Source organism: Pan troglodytes, chromosome 19 (assembly GCF_028858775.2).
Source record: "Pan troglodytes isolate AG18354 chromosome 19, NHGRI_mPanTro3-v2.0_pri, whole genome shotgun sequence".
Classification (NCBI taxonomy): Eukaryota; Metazoa; Chordata; class Mammalia; order Primates; family Hominidae; genus Pan; species Pan troglodytes.
Window position 1 is genome coordinate 19,221,074 of NC_072417.2, and position 17,459 is coordinate 19,238,532.

Below are 17,459 nucleotides of genomic sequence, written 5' to 3' on the forward strand. Positions count from 1 at the left end.
ATTAGCCAGGTGTCATGGCATGTGGCTGCAATCCCAGTTACTCAGGAGGCTGAGGGAGGAGGACTGCTTGAGCCCAGGAGGTTGAGGCTGCAGTGAGCCATGATCACACCACTCCTGCCTGGGTGAGATAGAGTGAGATACCATCTCAAAACCCAAAAAAACTCACAAGCTCACCTATATATAGAAACAACTAGATGTACTGGGTCGTGGTGGTATATGCCTGCAGTCCCAGCTACTCTGAGGCTGAGGTGGGAGGATCACTTGAGCCCAGGAAGTGAAGGTTGCAGTGAAGTATCGTGTCACTGCACTCTAGCCTGGGTGACGGAGCAAGACCCTGACTGAAAACAATGTTTTAAAAAATGGATGGAAATGCTAATAATTGTGTTTGGTTGATGTAACTATACTTTTGTACTTCATGCATTTCAAGTGTTCTTTAATGAGAATAAATTTTTTTAAAGAGAGAAAAAAGCTTATCTGCCTGTCAACATTAAGTTCCTAAAATCAAATGTTTCTTTCCAGTCCTACCCTACTAGTATTTGACACTATTGAACTCATTTTCTGAAACTATTTTCTTGCTTGGCTTTCAGCCTGCCCATTTTCTCCTGGTTTTTCTTCCCTTCATGGATGGCTTCTGGTCCCCTGCCTGACTCCTAAAGTTAGCATTATTCAGGGTCTGTCCTCAGCCTGCCCTATCTTTTCTCTCCAGATTTGCTCGTCCACTCCCTTGGTTTCAGCTATGCCACTCATGTCAGGAATAACCTGCAGCTCCAACCCAGCTCTTTGCTGAAACATTTATCCCATTGCCTACTGAGTATCCTCAAAAGACCCTCAAATTCAGTTAAAACTTGAACTTCCCTCCCTGAAGTTCAAGCCCTGAAGGCTGCTGTTTCTTCTGTGTGTTCTATCTTGATTGGCTGGGTCAGAATCCTAGTAATCATTTATCTGCCCCTAACTTTCTGTAGTGGGTTGAATGGTGCCCTCCCACCCAAAAAGAGATGTCCACACATGCCACCAAGCCTGGCTTTTTCTTTTTTTGTAGATAGGAGTCTTGCCACATTGCACAGGCTTCTCATACCCTTTACATACTGAACAAGTAATGCCTCATATGACAAAAGGTGATTAAGGATCTTGAAGAAAAGACTTATCCTGGATTAGCCAACTGGGCCCTAAATCCAATGACATATGTCCTTATAAGAGGGCACACAGAGCACACACACTGAGGAGAGGCGGCGGCATAGGAAGGAGGCACTGTGGCCATGGAAGCAGGTTTTGGAGTGATGCCACAAGTCAAGGGACACCAACAACCACTGAAAGAATGGACTGTCCCCTACAGCCTCGGGATGGAGCCTTGTCTCTCACTATGACACACTAGAACACTATACCCTCACCTCACACATGGTTGCAATTCCCTCATCTCAACATGCTCTTTGAGATAATTATAGATTCACATGCGGTTTAAGAACTATGGCCGAGTACAGTGCTGGGAGACTTGCAACCTGGGATTCTGAGCCACTCCTATATCCTCATAACACAATCCTTCCCCACCCTTACCCTACCCCTTGTTAGCGCAAATAAGCTTGTTAATGTGGCTCAACTAGGTTGTGGTGTCTTTCAGGACAGAAACTGATTTCTTTTTATGTTCTAGTATTTTTGCTTACCAGTCCTTTGCATTCTGGTACTGCTTCTCCTTCTGCCTTTGCAGAGAACCTCAGAATACATTCCCCGTGTCTGTCTGCCATCTCTCTCTCTCTGCCTCTTCCAAAGCACACTTCTCTAACATCCTTAACTTGGGCTTTCAAAACACCTTTAATTAACACTGAGGTCCCACAGCTGCCAAGTCCTTAATTTGCAGGATGACTTCCCTTATCTTTTAAGAGTCCTTAGGGCTGCCGGTTAGCTCAGTTGGTCAGAGTGTAGTGCTGTGAGTATCTTTACATTGCTTTTCTGGGTGGTTTTCTCTTTTCCCCATCTGACTGGGAGAGCCCTGAAACCGAAGACGTTTTCCCCCAGCAGTTTCCCAGCTCCCTGAGGGCAGAGACTTCATTAATCTTGTAGATCCCTCAGGGGAAGAACTTTTTACTTTTTAAATCCTGGTCTGATACTAGCTCTGCACACTGTGGGTGCTCAATAAATGTTGATTGACTGAGTAAACAATGAATGTAGTCCCCTGGAGTGTCATATTTCTCCTTTCCACAGGGAGAAAGTAATAACATTAGGCAGAGCAGGCTGGATCTCTTAATGTGATTACCTGGGATTTGTGGGCCAGTGACTCTGTCCCCCAACTTTATTGGGTACATCCATCTCCACAGAATAGATATTACCAGAGACCACTAATGCTGTTGGCCAAATGGTGGGCTATCACTAATTCCCTTGACCCTATTAATCTTGATTCTATCGCACTGAAGCTGCTGCCTCCAGTCCAAGATAGGTGGAGAACACAGCACAGTTGTGGCAGTGATTGTACTGACATCACCGTAATCTATCCAAGTTCAACAGTGTTTAACTTGCTCTGTGTTTGTATTTGAGACATCCTTCATGTCTCAAATGATAATTTGAGATCGAATTCACAATGCATAAGATGCATCCATTTAAAGTATATAACTCGGCTGGGTGCGGTGGCTCAGGACTGTAATCCCAGCACTTTGGGAGGCTGAGGCAGGGGGGATCACTTGAGGTCAGGAGTTCGAGACCAGCCTGGCCAACATGGTGAAACCCGTCTCTACTATAATACAAAAACTAGCTGGTTGTGGTGGCACACGCCTATAATCCCAGCTACTCGGGAGGCTGAGGCAGAAGAATCACTTGAACCCGGGAGGTGGAGGTTGCAGTGAGCCCAGATCACACCACACTCTAGTCTGGGTAACAGAGTGAGACTTTGTTTCAAAAAAAACAGTATGTAACTTGATGGTTTTTAGTATATTTGGTCGTGTAACCATCTCCACAATGAAGTTTAGAACATTTTCTTTATCCTCCCAAAAGAAACTCCGTACCTATTGGCAGTCACTCTCCATTTCCCCCCAACCCCTAGCCCTAGGAAACCAATCTATTTTGTTACTACAAATTTGCCTATTCTGGACATTTCAAATAAATGGAATCATACAATAATGTGGTCTTTTTGACTGGCTTTTTTCACCTGGCATAATTTCAAGGCTCATCCATGTTGCAACATATATGACTACTTCCTGTTTATTGACAAATAATATCCCATTGTATGGATACACCATATTTTATTTATCCATTCATCAGCTGATAGACATTTGGATTGTTTCCACCTTTAGCAAGTTATTTCTGCATGTTTCAGCTTATTCATCCATAAAAATGAGTTAATAGCTGCCTTGTGTTGGAGGATTATGAGAGGCACACAGGGAATATGTGAAATACATTCTAAACTATAAAGCGGTACAAGAATGTAATGATATTTTATTACTTTAATTTTTTTTAGAGATAGGGTCTCAACTCTCTGGCCCAAGCTGGAGTGCAATGGTGCAATTATGGCTCACTGCAGCCTCAACCTCCTGGGCTCAAGGGATCCTCTTGCCTCAGCCTCCCCTGTAGCTGAGGCTACAGGTGCATGCCACCATACCTAGCTTATTTATTTATTTATTTATTTATTTATTTTGGAGAGACGAGGTCTTGCTATGTTGACCAGGCTGGTCTCCAACTCCTGGCCTCAAACAATACCAGCACGGGGTATTATAGGTGTGAGCCATCACACTGGCCTAAAGACTTTTTTTTTTTTTTTGAGATGGAGTCTTGCTCTGTCACCCAGGCTGGAGTGCAGTGGTGCGATCTCGGCTCACTGTAACCTCCACTTCCTGGGTTCAAGCGATTCTCCTGCCTTAGCCTCCCGAGTAGCTGGGATTACAGGAGCCCGCCACCATGCCTGGCTAGTTTTTGAATTTTTAGTAGAGATGGAGTTTCACCACGTTGGCCAGGCTGGTCTCGAACTCCTGATCTCGTGATATACCTGCCTCAGCCTCCCAAAGTGCTGGGATTATGGGCATGAGCCACTGCACTCGGCCAAGACTTTTTTTTTTTTTTTTTTTTTTTTGAGACAGAGTCTCACCTTGTCTCCCAGGCTGGAGTGCAGTGGTGCGATCTTGGCTCACTGCAAGCTCCACCTCCCGGGTTCACGCCATTCTCCTGCCTCAGCCTCCCGAGTAGCTGGGACTACAGGTGCCTGCCACCAAGCCCCGCTAATTTTTTGCATTTTTAGTAGAGATGGGGTTTCACCATGTTAGCCAGGATGGTCTCGATCTCCTGACCTCGTGATCCGCCCACCTCGGCCTCCCAAAGTGCTGGGATTACAGGCGTGAGCACCGACTAAGACTTTTGAATATTTATATGAGAGCAGCTAAGGAAAGCACTGGGGCCAGTGTAACTTCACTGAGCTTATGGCCTATTGTTGGTTAACTCAGGGCAATCAGATGAATATCTCTTTGGATCTTGTCTCTATGTAGAGTCCATTTTGCTTTTTTCCCAGGTAATGGACTGCATCCACATTTCATCCACATTTGTTCCTAGGAGACCAGGTTAGAGTATGCTTACCTCAGTGTAAGCCACTGCCACCGTAGAAAATCAAATCACAGGAGAATGATATTTGAACATCAAGGCAGTCACATTTCATCCCAATTTTTAGCAAGACCAGGGAAAAGAGCTGAAGCTATAGGTGTTAAGGCCTAGGTTTACCAAATATCTTGCCAACTCTCTCTTTTTTTTTTTTTGAGACAGAGTCTTGCTCTGTCGCTCAGGCTGGAGTAAAGTGGTGCGATCTTAGCTCGCTGCAACCTCCGCCTCCCGGGTTCAAGCAATTCTCTGCCTCAGCCTCCCGAGTAGCTGGGATTACAGGTGCCTGCCGCCACACCTGGCTAATTTTTTGTAGTTTTAGTAGAGATGGGGTTTCACCATGTTGGCCAGGCTGGTCTTGAACTCCTGACCTCGTGATCCACCCGCCTCGGCCTCACAAAGTGCTGGGATTACAGGCATGAGCCACCGTGCCCGGCCTCCTTTTTTTAAGTTAGCTTTCTTTCACACTCACATGTACCAGGGTGACTTTCTTCTCCCTTCACTGCCCATCCAGTAAGCATGCTAAGGTAATGCAAAAACATTTTAATATTAGACCAAGAGAAAAGAAATTAGGAAGGAAAACCTGTTGCCATAACAAGACAAAGATTCAAAAATTCAACTCAGATATATACTATTTGCTCCCATAACTTCCGATTTTTTGCAGGTATTTTACAGCTATATAATGTGTGGGTGCGAGGGGGATGGAGGAAGGCCAGGGTGGGCAGTGGGTTATATAAGAACTATTGTTGGCTGGGCGCAGTGGCTCATGCCTGTAATCCCAGCACTTTGGGAGGCCGAGGCGGGTGGATCATGAGGTCAGGAGATTGAGACCATCCTGGCTACCGCGGTGAAACCCCGTCTCTACTAAAAGTACAAAAAATTAGCCGGGAGCGGTGGCGGGCGCCTGTAGTCCCAGCTACTCGGGAGGCTGAGGCAGGACAATGGTGTGAACTCGGGAGACGGAGCTTGCAGTGAGCGCCTACTGCACTCTAGCCTGTGTGACAGAGTGAAACTCTGTCTCAAAAACAAGAACTATTGTTTACTACTAGTGGCTGCCTAGAGCATAATTTCCCCCTTCAAAGCCTTGGTAAGAGCAGCTGGGGATAATGAACAGTGGTTAAAGATGCTTTGTTTTACACCCAGCAAAAAGGGTCATTAACACCTCAACTGTTTTTTTTACCAAGCCCTGTGGAAGGGCTCCTGCTGCTGTTGACAATCATGGTAACCCTCGGGGTAGCAGGGGCAAAGGGGTGGGTAATTCACCAGAAAATGGTATTCACTGATTTGGATTATGTGCACCACTGTTCCTCTCCATTCATGTGCTTAATTAAGAGCTGACTAGTACAAAATAAATGAAACTGCAATTCTTCACTGGATCTGGGGAGCAACAGAAATTCTGTAGGGAGGGTATGTGCCAGAAAAACTCCTTTATTACCATCTCCCTATTACATTTCTATTCTAGGGTTAGTGTTAATCTCAGGTCTTATTCTTAAGACAGCAAAAGGCTTGGAGAAGTAGTGTAAGTTTCATCTTCATTTTATCAAGGATGAAATCAAAGCAAGGAGCTGTGACTAGGACAATACAGTTAGTCTAGGGCATAACTCCCAACTACATTAGGGAAAGCCCAGTAGGAACACAGAGCTATAGTTGGCTCAACCCTTATTCATGACATCGTGTTTCACATCATTCAAAAGTTTTTGTGGAAGTCTCTGTAGTGACCAGCTGATACTGCCTGGGAGTTATTTCCATTTGTTCAGTCCCTGAGGGGATAGAAAATGGAATTATTACTTTCTTATAGTTCAATTAGGCAAATTTGGATAGAGCGCATTGAACTTAGTTCACAAAGGGTGCCAAAATCCACACTGCTCCTTTTTAAAAAAATGCATGGAAAGTTACAGCAAGAAGTCAGGGCCTCGGGCCCAGCACAGTGGCTCACGCTTGTAATCCCAGCACTTTGGAGGGCTGAAGTGGACAGATCACGTGAGGCCAGGAGTTCGAGACCAGCCTGGCCAACATAGTGAAACCCTGTCTCTACTAAAAACACAAAAACTAGCTGGGCATTGTGGCACACACCTGTAATCCCAGCTACTTGGGAGGCTAAGGCATGAGAATCGCTTGAACCTGGGAGGCAGAGGCTGTAGTGAGTCAACTGTGCCATTGCACGCCAGCCTGGGTGACAGAGAGAGACTGTTTCAAAAAAAAAAAAAAAAAAAGAAAGAAAGAAGGAAAGCCAGGGCCTTGGATTTCACAAACTAATGTTTCATCACCTCCTTCCCCACCTCAAGATAACTGCCAGGACACTCTTTTTTATTTAATACTTAAGACAGGTGAAGAGAAATCATTGGCGGGGTCTGCCCTTCCCGTAGCCCTTTTGATCACAATTTTCCCATGAGCTTCAAAATAGAAGACCATAAATTGAAGGTTTATTTTAAATTACCTAAGTCCCTGAAATAGAAGAGTAATTTATTTTTAGTATTAAAGAGATTAACAAGTTGTCTCATTATTCTGATTTACCCATATTCAAAACTCACCTACTCAGAAAACTGCAAACCCATAGTTGCTAACAATCCTATTTAACCATTAAGAAAGGATTTACAACAATAAAAGCTATGTACATAGGAAATATCAGAGAGTAGAAAGTGCTAACCAGAGGTACCCAGAAAAGCTTTCTGTGACTGAAACAATACTTCCTGTCTAAGGTTCAGGAGTAAGATGCTTCTTTGGGGGCTGAGAAATTAACATGAGAAACCTTTGGTATCCAAATTGGATTTCTGAGCTCTTTGCCACGGCATTTTTGGCTAGTCTAAAACAATCATTTGGAGAAAGCAACACCAAGGATGAGGAGGAAGGAATTCTCAACCTCGGACCAATCTCTGGCCCCAGGGTTAGGACTGAGAACAAATACACTCAAGGGCTGACTTTGAATGGCAGTGGGACAACTTGGAAAACTAATCACTTAGTATCAAGTCAGGCCTGTTGTGAATACCCAGGTTGGCTCCATCCCAGGGCCCTTGTACTGAGACCCTCAGAAGAATGACAGGTGAGAGGATGATACAGCTAGAGTTATGCGACTTAAAGGTAGCAACCCACAAGGATGGCAGCAGAAGCCCTTAACAGTGACCTTCAGATCAGTGACATAACTCCACTGTTAGCGGCAGCAGGGCTGAGTAAATCCCTAATAATTTCAGGTTAGGCAGGATCTTGACTCATATAACTCATGGTAGAAGCTATAGGTTCTATTCTATAAAATCTCTGTATACATCCAAGAGGTTGGGACACTCAGAGAGAGTGGCAGAACACGTGGTCTTCAAAGATCTGCTTCTCTGTAGCTGGGAAGATCTTGTCACAAATTGGACAATTCAAACAAAGGGGCTGCATCTGCTGTTGCTCCAAGGTGTGATCACAAATATCATCTGCTTTGCAGATAGGGCATTTCTTGATGGAGAGCTGGGAGGAAGAGCAAAGAGGTCAGTACAAATGTAAGCTATATGTGGCACAGATGTGGCCATCCTGTCTTCCACTGTATCCTCAGTGCCTAGCATAATGACTGGCACATGGTTAGGCACTCAAGAAATAGTGAATGAATGAAGAGAATGCACATTTGAAGATGCTTACCAGGCTTCGTCTAACCCCAGAATTGAAAGGGCCTAATATTGCTGAAATAGCCAACATAGCTTCTAGCCTTGAAGGGGCACTGGACAGAACTTGTTTGGCTAGCTGCCTGGTTCAGATCTCCTCCCTACTTATGCTACCAAACAATTCAAAGGTATAGATCCTAAGCAAAATGCTGATGGATGAACTGTGCTTTCATCTCCCTTCCACAACAGGCTGGCTCAGCCTTGGGCCCAAAACAAACTGATCCAGCTGACTTCTGGAGTTATCAAAATGAACCTGTCTCCCTATGGTTCTCCCATGAACTGGAGCAGGAAGGGAAATTTTCAAGTGCTTTGTGGGAATATTCTCATGAATCAAATACTTACTGGGCTGGGGGAAGAACTTTCTTGGATACCTGAAAAGAATAAAAAATATCTCATTCAATGAGAAAATACCATCCCTAGCTTCTCCAACTGTGTTCTGGCAGATATTTCCTGTAACTTTCATTGTTCCCTTTCTCCTCAATGCCTCTGATTCTTTCTCTCTCATATGTATACCGTTACTTCTGATAGAGGGGATCTAGGTCAATGATAAGGTGAAAAGAAAACATAAATAATGAAATCGTTTTTTTTTTTTTTTTTGAGACAGAGTCTCGCTCTGTCGCCTAGGCTGGAGCGCACTAGTGTGATCTCAGCTCACTGCAGCCTCTGTCTCCTGGGTTCAAACAATTCTCCTGCCTCAGCCTCCTGAGTAGCTGGGATTACAGGTGCCTACCACCATGCCTGGCTAATTTTTGGTAGTTTTAGTAGAGACAGGGTTTCTCCATGTTGGCCAGGCTGGTCTCAAACTCCTGACCTCAAGTGATCCGCCTGCCTCGGCCTCTCGAAGTGCTGGGATTACAGGAGTGAGCCACGACACCCAGCCTGAAATTGTATTTTCATTATTTCAAAATAAAATTACAAATGAAAATTGTATTTTCATTTCACACACACACACACACAGGCTTTATTTATATATATATATATATATATACATATATATATGTTATACAGTCAGAAAAAAACAACAAAGCTATTTTCAGAGTGGGGAAAATGAGATTTTAATAAAAACAGTAACAATTTAATGACTATCTGAGAATAGGTTTTAAGACTGTATCCACAGTCAGGTACGATGGCTCACATATCCCAGCACTTTGGGAGGCTGAGGTGGGTGGACTGCTTAAGCTCAGGAGTTCGAAACCGGCCTGGGCAACATGGCAAAACCCCATCTCTACATAAAATACAAAAATTAGCTGGGTGTGGTGGCTGGTGCCTTAGTCTCTGCTACTTGGTAGGCTGAGGTGAGAGGATCAGGTGAGCCCAGGAGGCGGAGGTTGCCGTGAGGTGAGAGGATCGGTTGAGCCCAGGAGACGGAGGTTGCAGTGAGCCAAGTCCACTACTATGCCCGGCTAATTTTTGTATTTTTAGTAGAGACAGGGTTTCATCACGTTAGCCACGCTTGTCTCGAACTCCTGACCTCAGGTGATCTGCCCGCCTCGGCCTCCCACAGTGCTGGGATTACAGGTGTGAGCCACCGCGCACGGCCACAAACTTATTTTAAAGGAAAAATAAACTTGTTGCCTGTTATAAACATCTGGTTGTAACTCTAAAGATAATACTGCTGCTTTAACTGTCCCAAAAAGTAAATGAGATCTCATATTGCTTTTGGAGACAAATGAGAAAAGCTCCCTGTTTGGCAAGGACATGTTACCCCAAGTCCTTTTCACCCCCATTTCCTGTCCTACCATCGAGGAGTCTCTGTGGAGCACGTTTCTGTCATCCTTGGTCAGCCATCAGGGTGGCTGCTGTAACCGCTAGTTCCTGGGCGGCATAACTTGCCTCTCTTGCTACCATTTCAAAACCTTAATTAGCTTCCTCAGCTTTGTATGTGTATATCTTCTACATAAAGACATTTCTCTGATTTACACATTTGGAATATAGCCACGGGACTCAATTTGTGTCTGCTGCCTCTAGGCGAATGATCTGATTTGTGTCTTCTGGATTCAGATTTATTTCTCAATTAACACTTCTCGCCTGGCAATCTTTCTACTGGGTCCTCAGCTTCTGCCCAGCAAGTCTTAACAATGAGACTGGTCTTAATTAGCACCTCAGAAACAAAAATTTAGTAGGGGAAAGGGATGCAGGCAGGGTCCTTCCAGTTGGAATGGGAAAGTTGTCTTACCAGAATATGGGTTTCCATAGGCAAGTCCTGGATTTTGTCTTGCGCCTCCTTCATCTGAAGTAGGTACTTGATACGGCAAAGAATTAAAATCCAGACCCATGTAACTGAGCAATCTGCTGTTCTCCCTCTTCAAAAGCTAAGGATAGAGGATTTATAGACATGTTGAAAGACAATACCAAGAATGGCCACCAGGAACTGGCTAGGAGATGCCCCTCCCAGGTAGTTCTCAATTAGCAATGTGGCACTGGAGAAACTCAATAATTGATAATCCATAATTCTTCAGAAGAGAAGGCAGCAGTTTCAATATTCCAAAGATCTAAGTTCTTTATACCTGAATTTATTTATTTATTTATTTTGAGTCAGAGTCTTGCTCTGTCACCCAGGCCAGAGTGCAGTGGCACCATCTCAGCTCACTGCAACCTCCGTCTCCCAGGTTCAAGTGATTCTTGTGCCTCAGCCTCCCAAGTAGCTGGGATTACAGGCACCCACTACCACGCCTAGCTAATTTCTGTATTTTTAGTAGAGATGGGTTTCACCATGTTGGCCGGGCTTGTCTCGAACTCCTGACCTCAAGTGATCCGCCCGCCTTGGCCTCCCAAAGTGTCGAGATTACAGGTGTGAGCCACTGTGCCCAGCCTATACCTGAATTTAAATATATTTACTACATTTTGTTTATATTAATACAAAAAAGAATTTTAAATCTCTAAATACATGCCAACTACAGGGAGGAACAAATATGTAGATATATGAAAGTGGCAGGAGCTATATTAACACTGCAACTATTCTGATAGGTATATTAACGTTGAAACTATTGTATATTATTATTGTTGTTGTTAAATTTGTTTTTTTTAGAGACAGGGTCTTGCCTGGTCACCCAGGCTGGAGTGCGGGGTGAGATCATAGCTTACTGCAGCCTTGAACTCATGGGCTCAAGCAACCCTCCCACCTCAGCCTCCTTAGTAGCTGGGACTACAGGCACACGACACCATGCCTGGCTGATTTTTAAATTTTTTGTAGAGATGAAAGGCTCTTGCTTTGTTGCCCAGGCTGGTTTCAAACTCCTGGCTTCAAGTGACCTTCCTGCCTTGGCCTCCCAGTGTTGTATATTATTGAGAGCAGAGTATTTTTTCAGTTTCTTTCCTAGAATAATTTCTTACACAATGCAAATATTCACCTAAAATAATTTTTCCTTCTTCATGTCTTATCCCATTCAAATGGATATATCAACACAGAGAATGAGTAAGAAGGCAGGGTGGGAGGGAGGTAATGAAAAAGAGAAAAAAATTACTAAAAGTGGCACAGACAGCATTTCAAGTTCTTAGGAAAAAGAAAATAAGCAAAATTCCCTTATCATCTTAAGAGGGCTTTACTACAGTTCTTTTTTTTTTTGAGACAGAGTCTTGCTCTGTCGCCCAGGCTGGAGTGTAGTGGTGCGATCTCAGCTCACTGCAACCTTCCACTTCCCGGGTTCAAGCGATTCTCCCGCCTCAGCCTCCTGAGTAGCTGGGATTACAGGCGTGCACCACCACACCTGGCTACTTTTTGTATTTTTAGTAGAGATGAGGTTTCACCAGGCTGGTCCTGAACTCCTGACCTCGTGATCCACCCGCCTCGGCCTCCCAAAGTGCTGGGATTACAGGCGTGAGCCACAGCGCCCGGCCTACAGTTCTTAACAAAGCTTCTAAATACCAAATCTTTCCCTTTGTTTTGCAAACTGTGTGTGCACCTGCCCCCCCCCACAATCAAACTAACTCAGGAAAACAGGGATTTCAAACTCAAGGTATAAATTAAGAGAATGGGAATAGGCCGGACACAGTGGCTTATGCCTGTAATCCCATCACTTTGGGAGGCTGAGGTGGGTGGATCGCTTGAGCCCAGGAGTTCAAGGCCAGCTTGGGCAACATGGTGAAACCCCCTCTCTACTAAAAACACAAAAATTAGCTGGGTGTGGTGGTGCGCACCTGCAATCCTAGCTACTCAGGAGGCTGAAGCACAAGAATCACTTGAATCTGGGAGGTGGAGGTTGCAGTGAGCCAAGATGGTGCCACTGCACTCCAGCCTGGATAACAGAGCAAGACTCTAAAAAACAAACAAACAAACAAAACAAAAGCAAAACAAAACAAAAAAGAGAGAATGGGAATAACAAGACTAGAAAGAGAACCCAAAAAGCCTTCTGCAATTATGAAACACACTGGCATAAATGATATAATCAAAAGTAGAAATTGAGGGAGAATTAATGTTTTAGTAGGTATGAAGTTTTAATGTTGCAAGATGGAAAAGTTCTGGAGATCTGTTGCATAGCACTGTGATGCACTTAACTCTACTGAACTGTACACTTTTACATTATTAAGATGGTAAATTTTATTTTTTTCTATTCTATTCTATTCTATTCTATTCTATTCTATTCTATTCTATTCTATTCTATTCTATTCTATTCTATTCTATTTTAGAGACGTAGTCTTGCTCTGTCACCCAGGCTGGAGTGCAGTGGCACAATCTTGGCTCACTGCAAGCTCCACCTCCTGGGTTCACGCCATTTTCCTGCCTCAGCCTCCCGAGTAGCTGGGACTACAGGCGCCTGCCACCAAGCCCGCTAATTTTTTTTTTTGTATTTTTAGTAGAGACGGGGTTTCACCGTGTTAGCCAGGATGGTCTCGATCTCCTGACCTTGTGATCCGCCTGCCTCGGCCTCCCAAAGTGCTAGGATTACAGGCGTGAGCCACCGCGCCCAGCCAAATTTTATGTGTTTTAACCGCAATTTTAAAAAGAAAAAAATAGTAAAAATGATACTAGGAGGCATAGGCCAGAAGGATTATAGAGGGTAAAGATCAGGAGGCGGAGGTTGTAGTGAGTCACGATCATGCCACTGCACTCCAGGCTGGGCAACAGAGTGAGACTCCATCTCAAAAAAAAAAAAAAAAAAAAGGGCCGGGTGCAGTGGCTCACGCCTGTAATCCCAGCACTTTGGGAGGCCAAGGCGGGTGGATCACCTCAGGTCAGGAGTTCGAGACCAGCCTGACCAACATGGAGAAACCCCGTCTCTACTAAAAATACAGAACTAGCCAGGCGTGGTGGCAATTGCCTGTAATCCCAGCTACTCAGGAGGCTGAGGCAGGAGAATCGCTTGAACCCGGAAGGTGGAGGTTGCGGTGAGCTGAGATCGTGCCATCGCACTCCAGCCTAGGCAAGAAGAGTGAAACTCCGTCTCAAAAAAAAAAAAAAAAAGGGTAAAGATGAAGAATTGATGGAAGTATAGATACAGGAGTAGCAGCCAGAATGCATGGACACCTATTATTTGATGCTGAGCAAGAACATGAGAATGGGCCGGGCGTGGTGGGTCATGTCTGTAATCCCAGGACTTTGGGAGGCCGAGGCAGGAGGATTGCTTGAGCCCAGGAGTTTGAGAGCAGCTTGGGCAACACAGCAAGACCTTGTCTCTACTAAAAATAAAAAAAAAAATTAGCCGGGCATGGTGGCATATGCCTATAGTCCCAGCTACTTGGGAGGCTGTGGCAGGACGATCACTTGAGCCCAGGAGATCAAGGCTGCAGTGAGCCAAGCTTGTGCCACTGCACTCCAAGCCTGGGTGACAGAGTGAGACCTTGTCTCAAAAACAACAACAACAACAAAAGAAAAAAAAAAAAGAAAAGAACATGAGAATGACCTTGACTTCAAGTACAACCACTTTATTTTTTGCCATATCATCTTCAATCAATAATAAATGTTGGTTGGATGAATGAATGAACCAATGAATGAATGAATGAATGAATGAACGCACAGCATTTATTAGGGGCCTACCATGGGTCCAGCACTGGTACAGACCACCACTTCTGCTCCTGGTTTGGCAGCAGAGAAAAAGGAAAAAGTTGTGCTGAAGAAAAGGAGTTCCCCACTAGCATAAAGTTATGTAGGACGTTATTCCCCTATCCCCCAAGGCAACACATATTAGCTGTGAAGTTAAAAGCAAAAATAAGTTAGGTCTTCATCAGTGTGGCTTCTTTCAAGGTGACTATTGCCATGCCAAACAAATTTCAGTTGTAGAATAAAGACAGGGTTTTGTGGTAGATTAGGAAATTAGATTAAATTTACTCTTTGTTTAGGAACAACTGTTTCACCCACTGTCCCAGAAAGGGCCCTTAGCTTTTTATTTTTATCACTACATCTCTGGGCCACCCTGATCCTTCCCCTTAAAACCTTGGGGTTTTCTACCCTCTTTCACACACTTACATCATTTTCTCCTTCCAATCTCTCTTTCTCTCTCTGCAGAGCATTACATATAATTTTGTTCTCACTCAGTCTTTTTGACAGGTCAAAGTTTTCATCCTGTCAACAACAAAAAAAATTAGGATTAGGGTCACATATTGCAGTCTGGGTACAAGGTGGGAAATTGTAGAGGATCTGGCATTGCAAAGCGGGGAGACTGAGATGGAGGAGAACGCAGCTGGGAGGAAGAAATGGTACTATGGGCAGGGTGCTAAATTGAAGTGACTTAAAAAGACACCTGAGGGCCTGAGCTGGCATCAAGATGCCAATTTTTTTTTTGGGTTTAGCTGAGGGTATAAGTGACCAAGGAGGGAAAAAGCAACCTTGGGGAAAATCTCAAGACTGACTTATCAGAATTAGGGATAAATGAAACCTTGTTGAATCCCACCCAACCATGAAAACAATAATCTTTGTTTTGAATAAACGTCTCACTCAGTGAAGCCTGAAGCACTTAGGTTTGGGTTGGTGTGATTCCTTCCTACAGTGTGAGAATAGGCATCTGTGCTCAAGTTTCATGAAGGAAGAGGGAACACAGGAAGGCATTTGTCCAAGGATACAAGGAGCTCAGACTGGGGCCATAAGCATCCCAGTGTGATGGGTTGACCTAACTGGTTTCATGCTTCAGAGCTTCCCATCTTCTACCTGCATACATGCACATGTGCATACCTCACAAACACACTTAAGCTAAGCCTACTAGTTGTGGTTTTTCATCCAAGATTTTTTATTTGAATGCTGGTGCCCAAACTGCTGTGCATGTCTAGCCGACCCTGAGGTAGTAATGCCAGAGGGGGCTACCCACTGACAGTGCTGACTGCAGGCTCCTTGCTTCCCATCCCCGTTGGCTCCTGATGGCTCTTCTAGTCCTGCTTCACTTCCTCAAAAGGCAGAAATAAGAAAGGGCTCTCTGAGTCTGCACAGAAACCTGCTTGATAGTTACAAAAACCTTCCCTGAGACCTGTGGCTAAGTTGGGGCCAGTATTTCCAGGGACCCCCCATGCTAGTTTCTGGCCATACACTACATCCCTCTTTTTAGTGCAAAGATAACTTTCTCACCTTAACAAGGGTGTACCATTTTCTGGACTTGGTCTAAGAACCACTAACCTTTGCACCTCTTGCTTTCCTGGGCCCCCTTATCTCTGTCACCTACCAGTGCAGCCGCCCCGAGTTGGCTGATCTGTTTGTGAAGTCGTTGACACTCTTTGTACTTCTCTAAGAAATAGGCTTTCCTGGCCTCTACCTTTGCCTTAAGGCGTTCCACCTCTTGTGCTAACTGCTCCTCCACAGTTAGTGCCGCTTTCTTGTTCCTAGGCTCCTGAAGCATAAGATACACAGTACTCATATTTAGCGGCCTTTTAGGATGTATGAGGAATTAGGATTGCTATCAGCCAGGTGGGGAGCCCCTAGGTCTTGAAAAATATTCCATGAAAACTAAGAAAATTGGCCGGGTGCAGTGGCTCACACCTGTAATCCCAGCACTTTGGGAGGCTGAGGTGGGTGGATCACCAGAGGTCAGGAGTTCGAGACCAGCCTAGCCAACATGGCAAAACCCCGTCTCTACTAAAAATACAAAAATTAGCCGGGCATCGTGGCGGGTGCCTGTAATCCCAGCTACTCAGGAGGCTGAGGCAGGAGAATAGCTTGAACCCGGGAGGTGGAGGTTGCAGTGAGCTGAGATCAGGTCAGCACACTCCAACCTGGGTGACAGAGCAAGACTGTCTCAAAAAAAAAAAAAAAAAAAAAAATATATATATATATATATATAAATAAAAGAAAACCAAGGAAATCCATACCTATCACAAAGAAGTTCAAACCTTTTTTTTTTTTTTTTTTGAGACGGAGTCTTGCTCTGTTGCCCCAGCTGGAGTGCAATGGCGCGATCTCAGCTCATTGCACCCTCTGCCTCCCAGGTTCAAGCGATTCTCCTGCCTCAGCCTCCTGAGAAGCTGGGATTACAGGCGCCCACCACCATGCCCGGCTAATTTTTGTATTTTTCGTAGAGACGGGGTTTCGCCATTTTGGTCAGGCTGGTCTCGAACTCCTGACCTCAGGTGATCCACCTGCCTCCGCCTCCCAAAGTGCTGGGATTACAGGCGTGAGCCACCGCACCCAGCCGGGACTATAGATCATTTAAAACAGTAATTTATTTGCTACATCAGAGGTCACAAACTGGAATGTGCCTATAGAGAGCAGGCAAGAAATGTAATCAAACGAAGGAATTGAATGCAATAAAACAGTGCAGACTGCAGCTAGATGGAGAATCTATAGGGACAGCAGCTACTCAGCTCTAGCTATTGCTGCTGCACAGGAATGTGGGCTCAATGTTGCTAGGTCCTTTCATTTCCCAAAGGAAGTTGGAAATACAAATTTTTATGGGAAATATTCCTATTTTTAAATGTTGGTAACTACTTTCTAAAACATTTCTGTGGTCTGACCTTGACCTATGATCTGTTGATTTGCAAACTTTGTTCTACTCTTTCCTATATCATGCTAAAGCATACAGTATCTTAGATACAGTAGGTACTCAATGGTTGACTGGATGATGCATATATGATGTGAATTATAATCAGATGACTGGATATCCCTCAGACATCAGGATTACTCATGTCCTTGGATCAACTAAGTAAACGGGGCTTCCAGGCACCTGTCAACACCATGGGGACTCTTTTTCAACAATATATTACAGGAAATTATTAGTCAATTAGCCTTTCATTCCTACATAATTGATAATGATGATAATTGCTAATATATTAATTATAACAAGATTTGCTTTGGGTGGTATATTTTCCTGTCGTAGAGCCCTTTATAACCATTCATTT

At 44.4% G+C, this 17,459-nt stretch overlaps 1 protein-coding gene across 8 annotated transcripts in view; it reads right to left on the reverse strand.

Annotated features, from left to right (window-relative positions):
• Positions 1-6,086: 6,086 nt before the first annotated feature.
• The window catches only part of CALCOCO2 (calcium binding and coiled-coil domain 2), a 33,658-nt gene continuing 22,285 nt past the window's right edge, over positions 6,087-17,459 (reverse strand). Inside the window, exons 10-14 of one of the 8 annotated variants that reach the window (XM_054669829.2) lie at positions 15,791-15,955; positions 14,608-14,703; positions 10,381-10,516; positions 8,547-8,575; positions 6,857-8,013 (exon numbers count right to left, since the gene is read on the reverse strand). In XM_054669829.2, coding sequence (XP_054525804.1) covers positions 7,846-8,013; positions 8,547-8,575; positions 10,381-10,516; positions 14,608-14,703; positions 15,791-15,955 — 594 coding nt within the window. In that variant the 3' untranslated portion in view covers positions 6,857-7,845. 8 annotated transcript variants of the gene reach the window in all.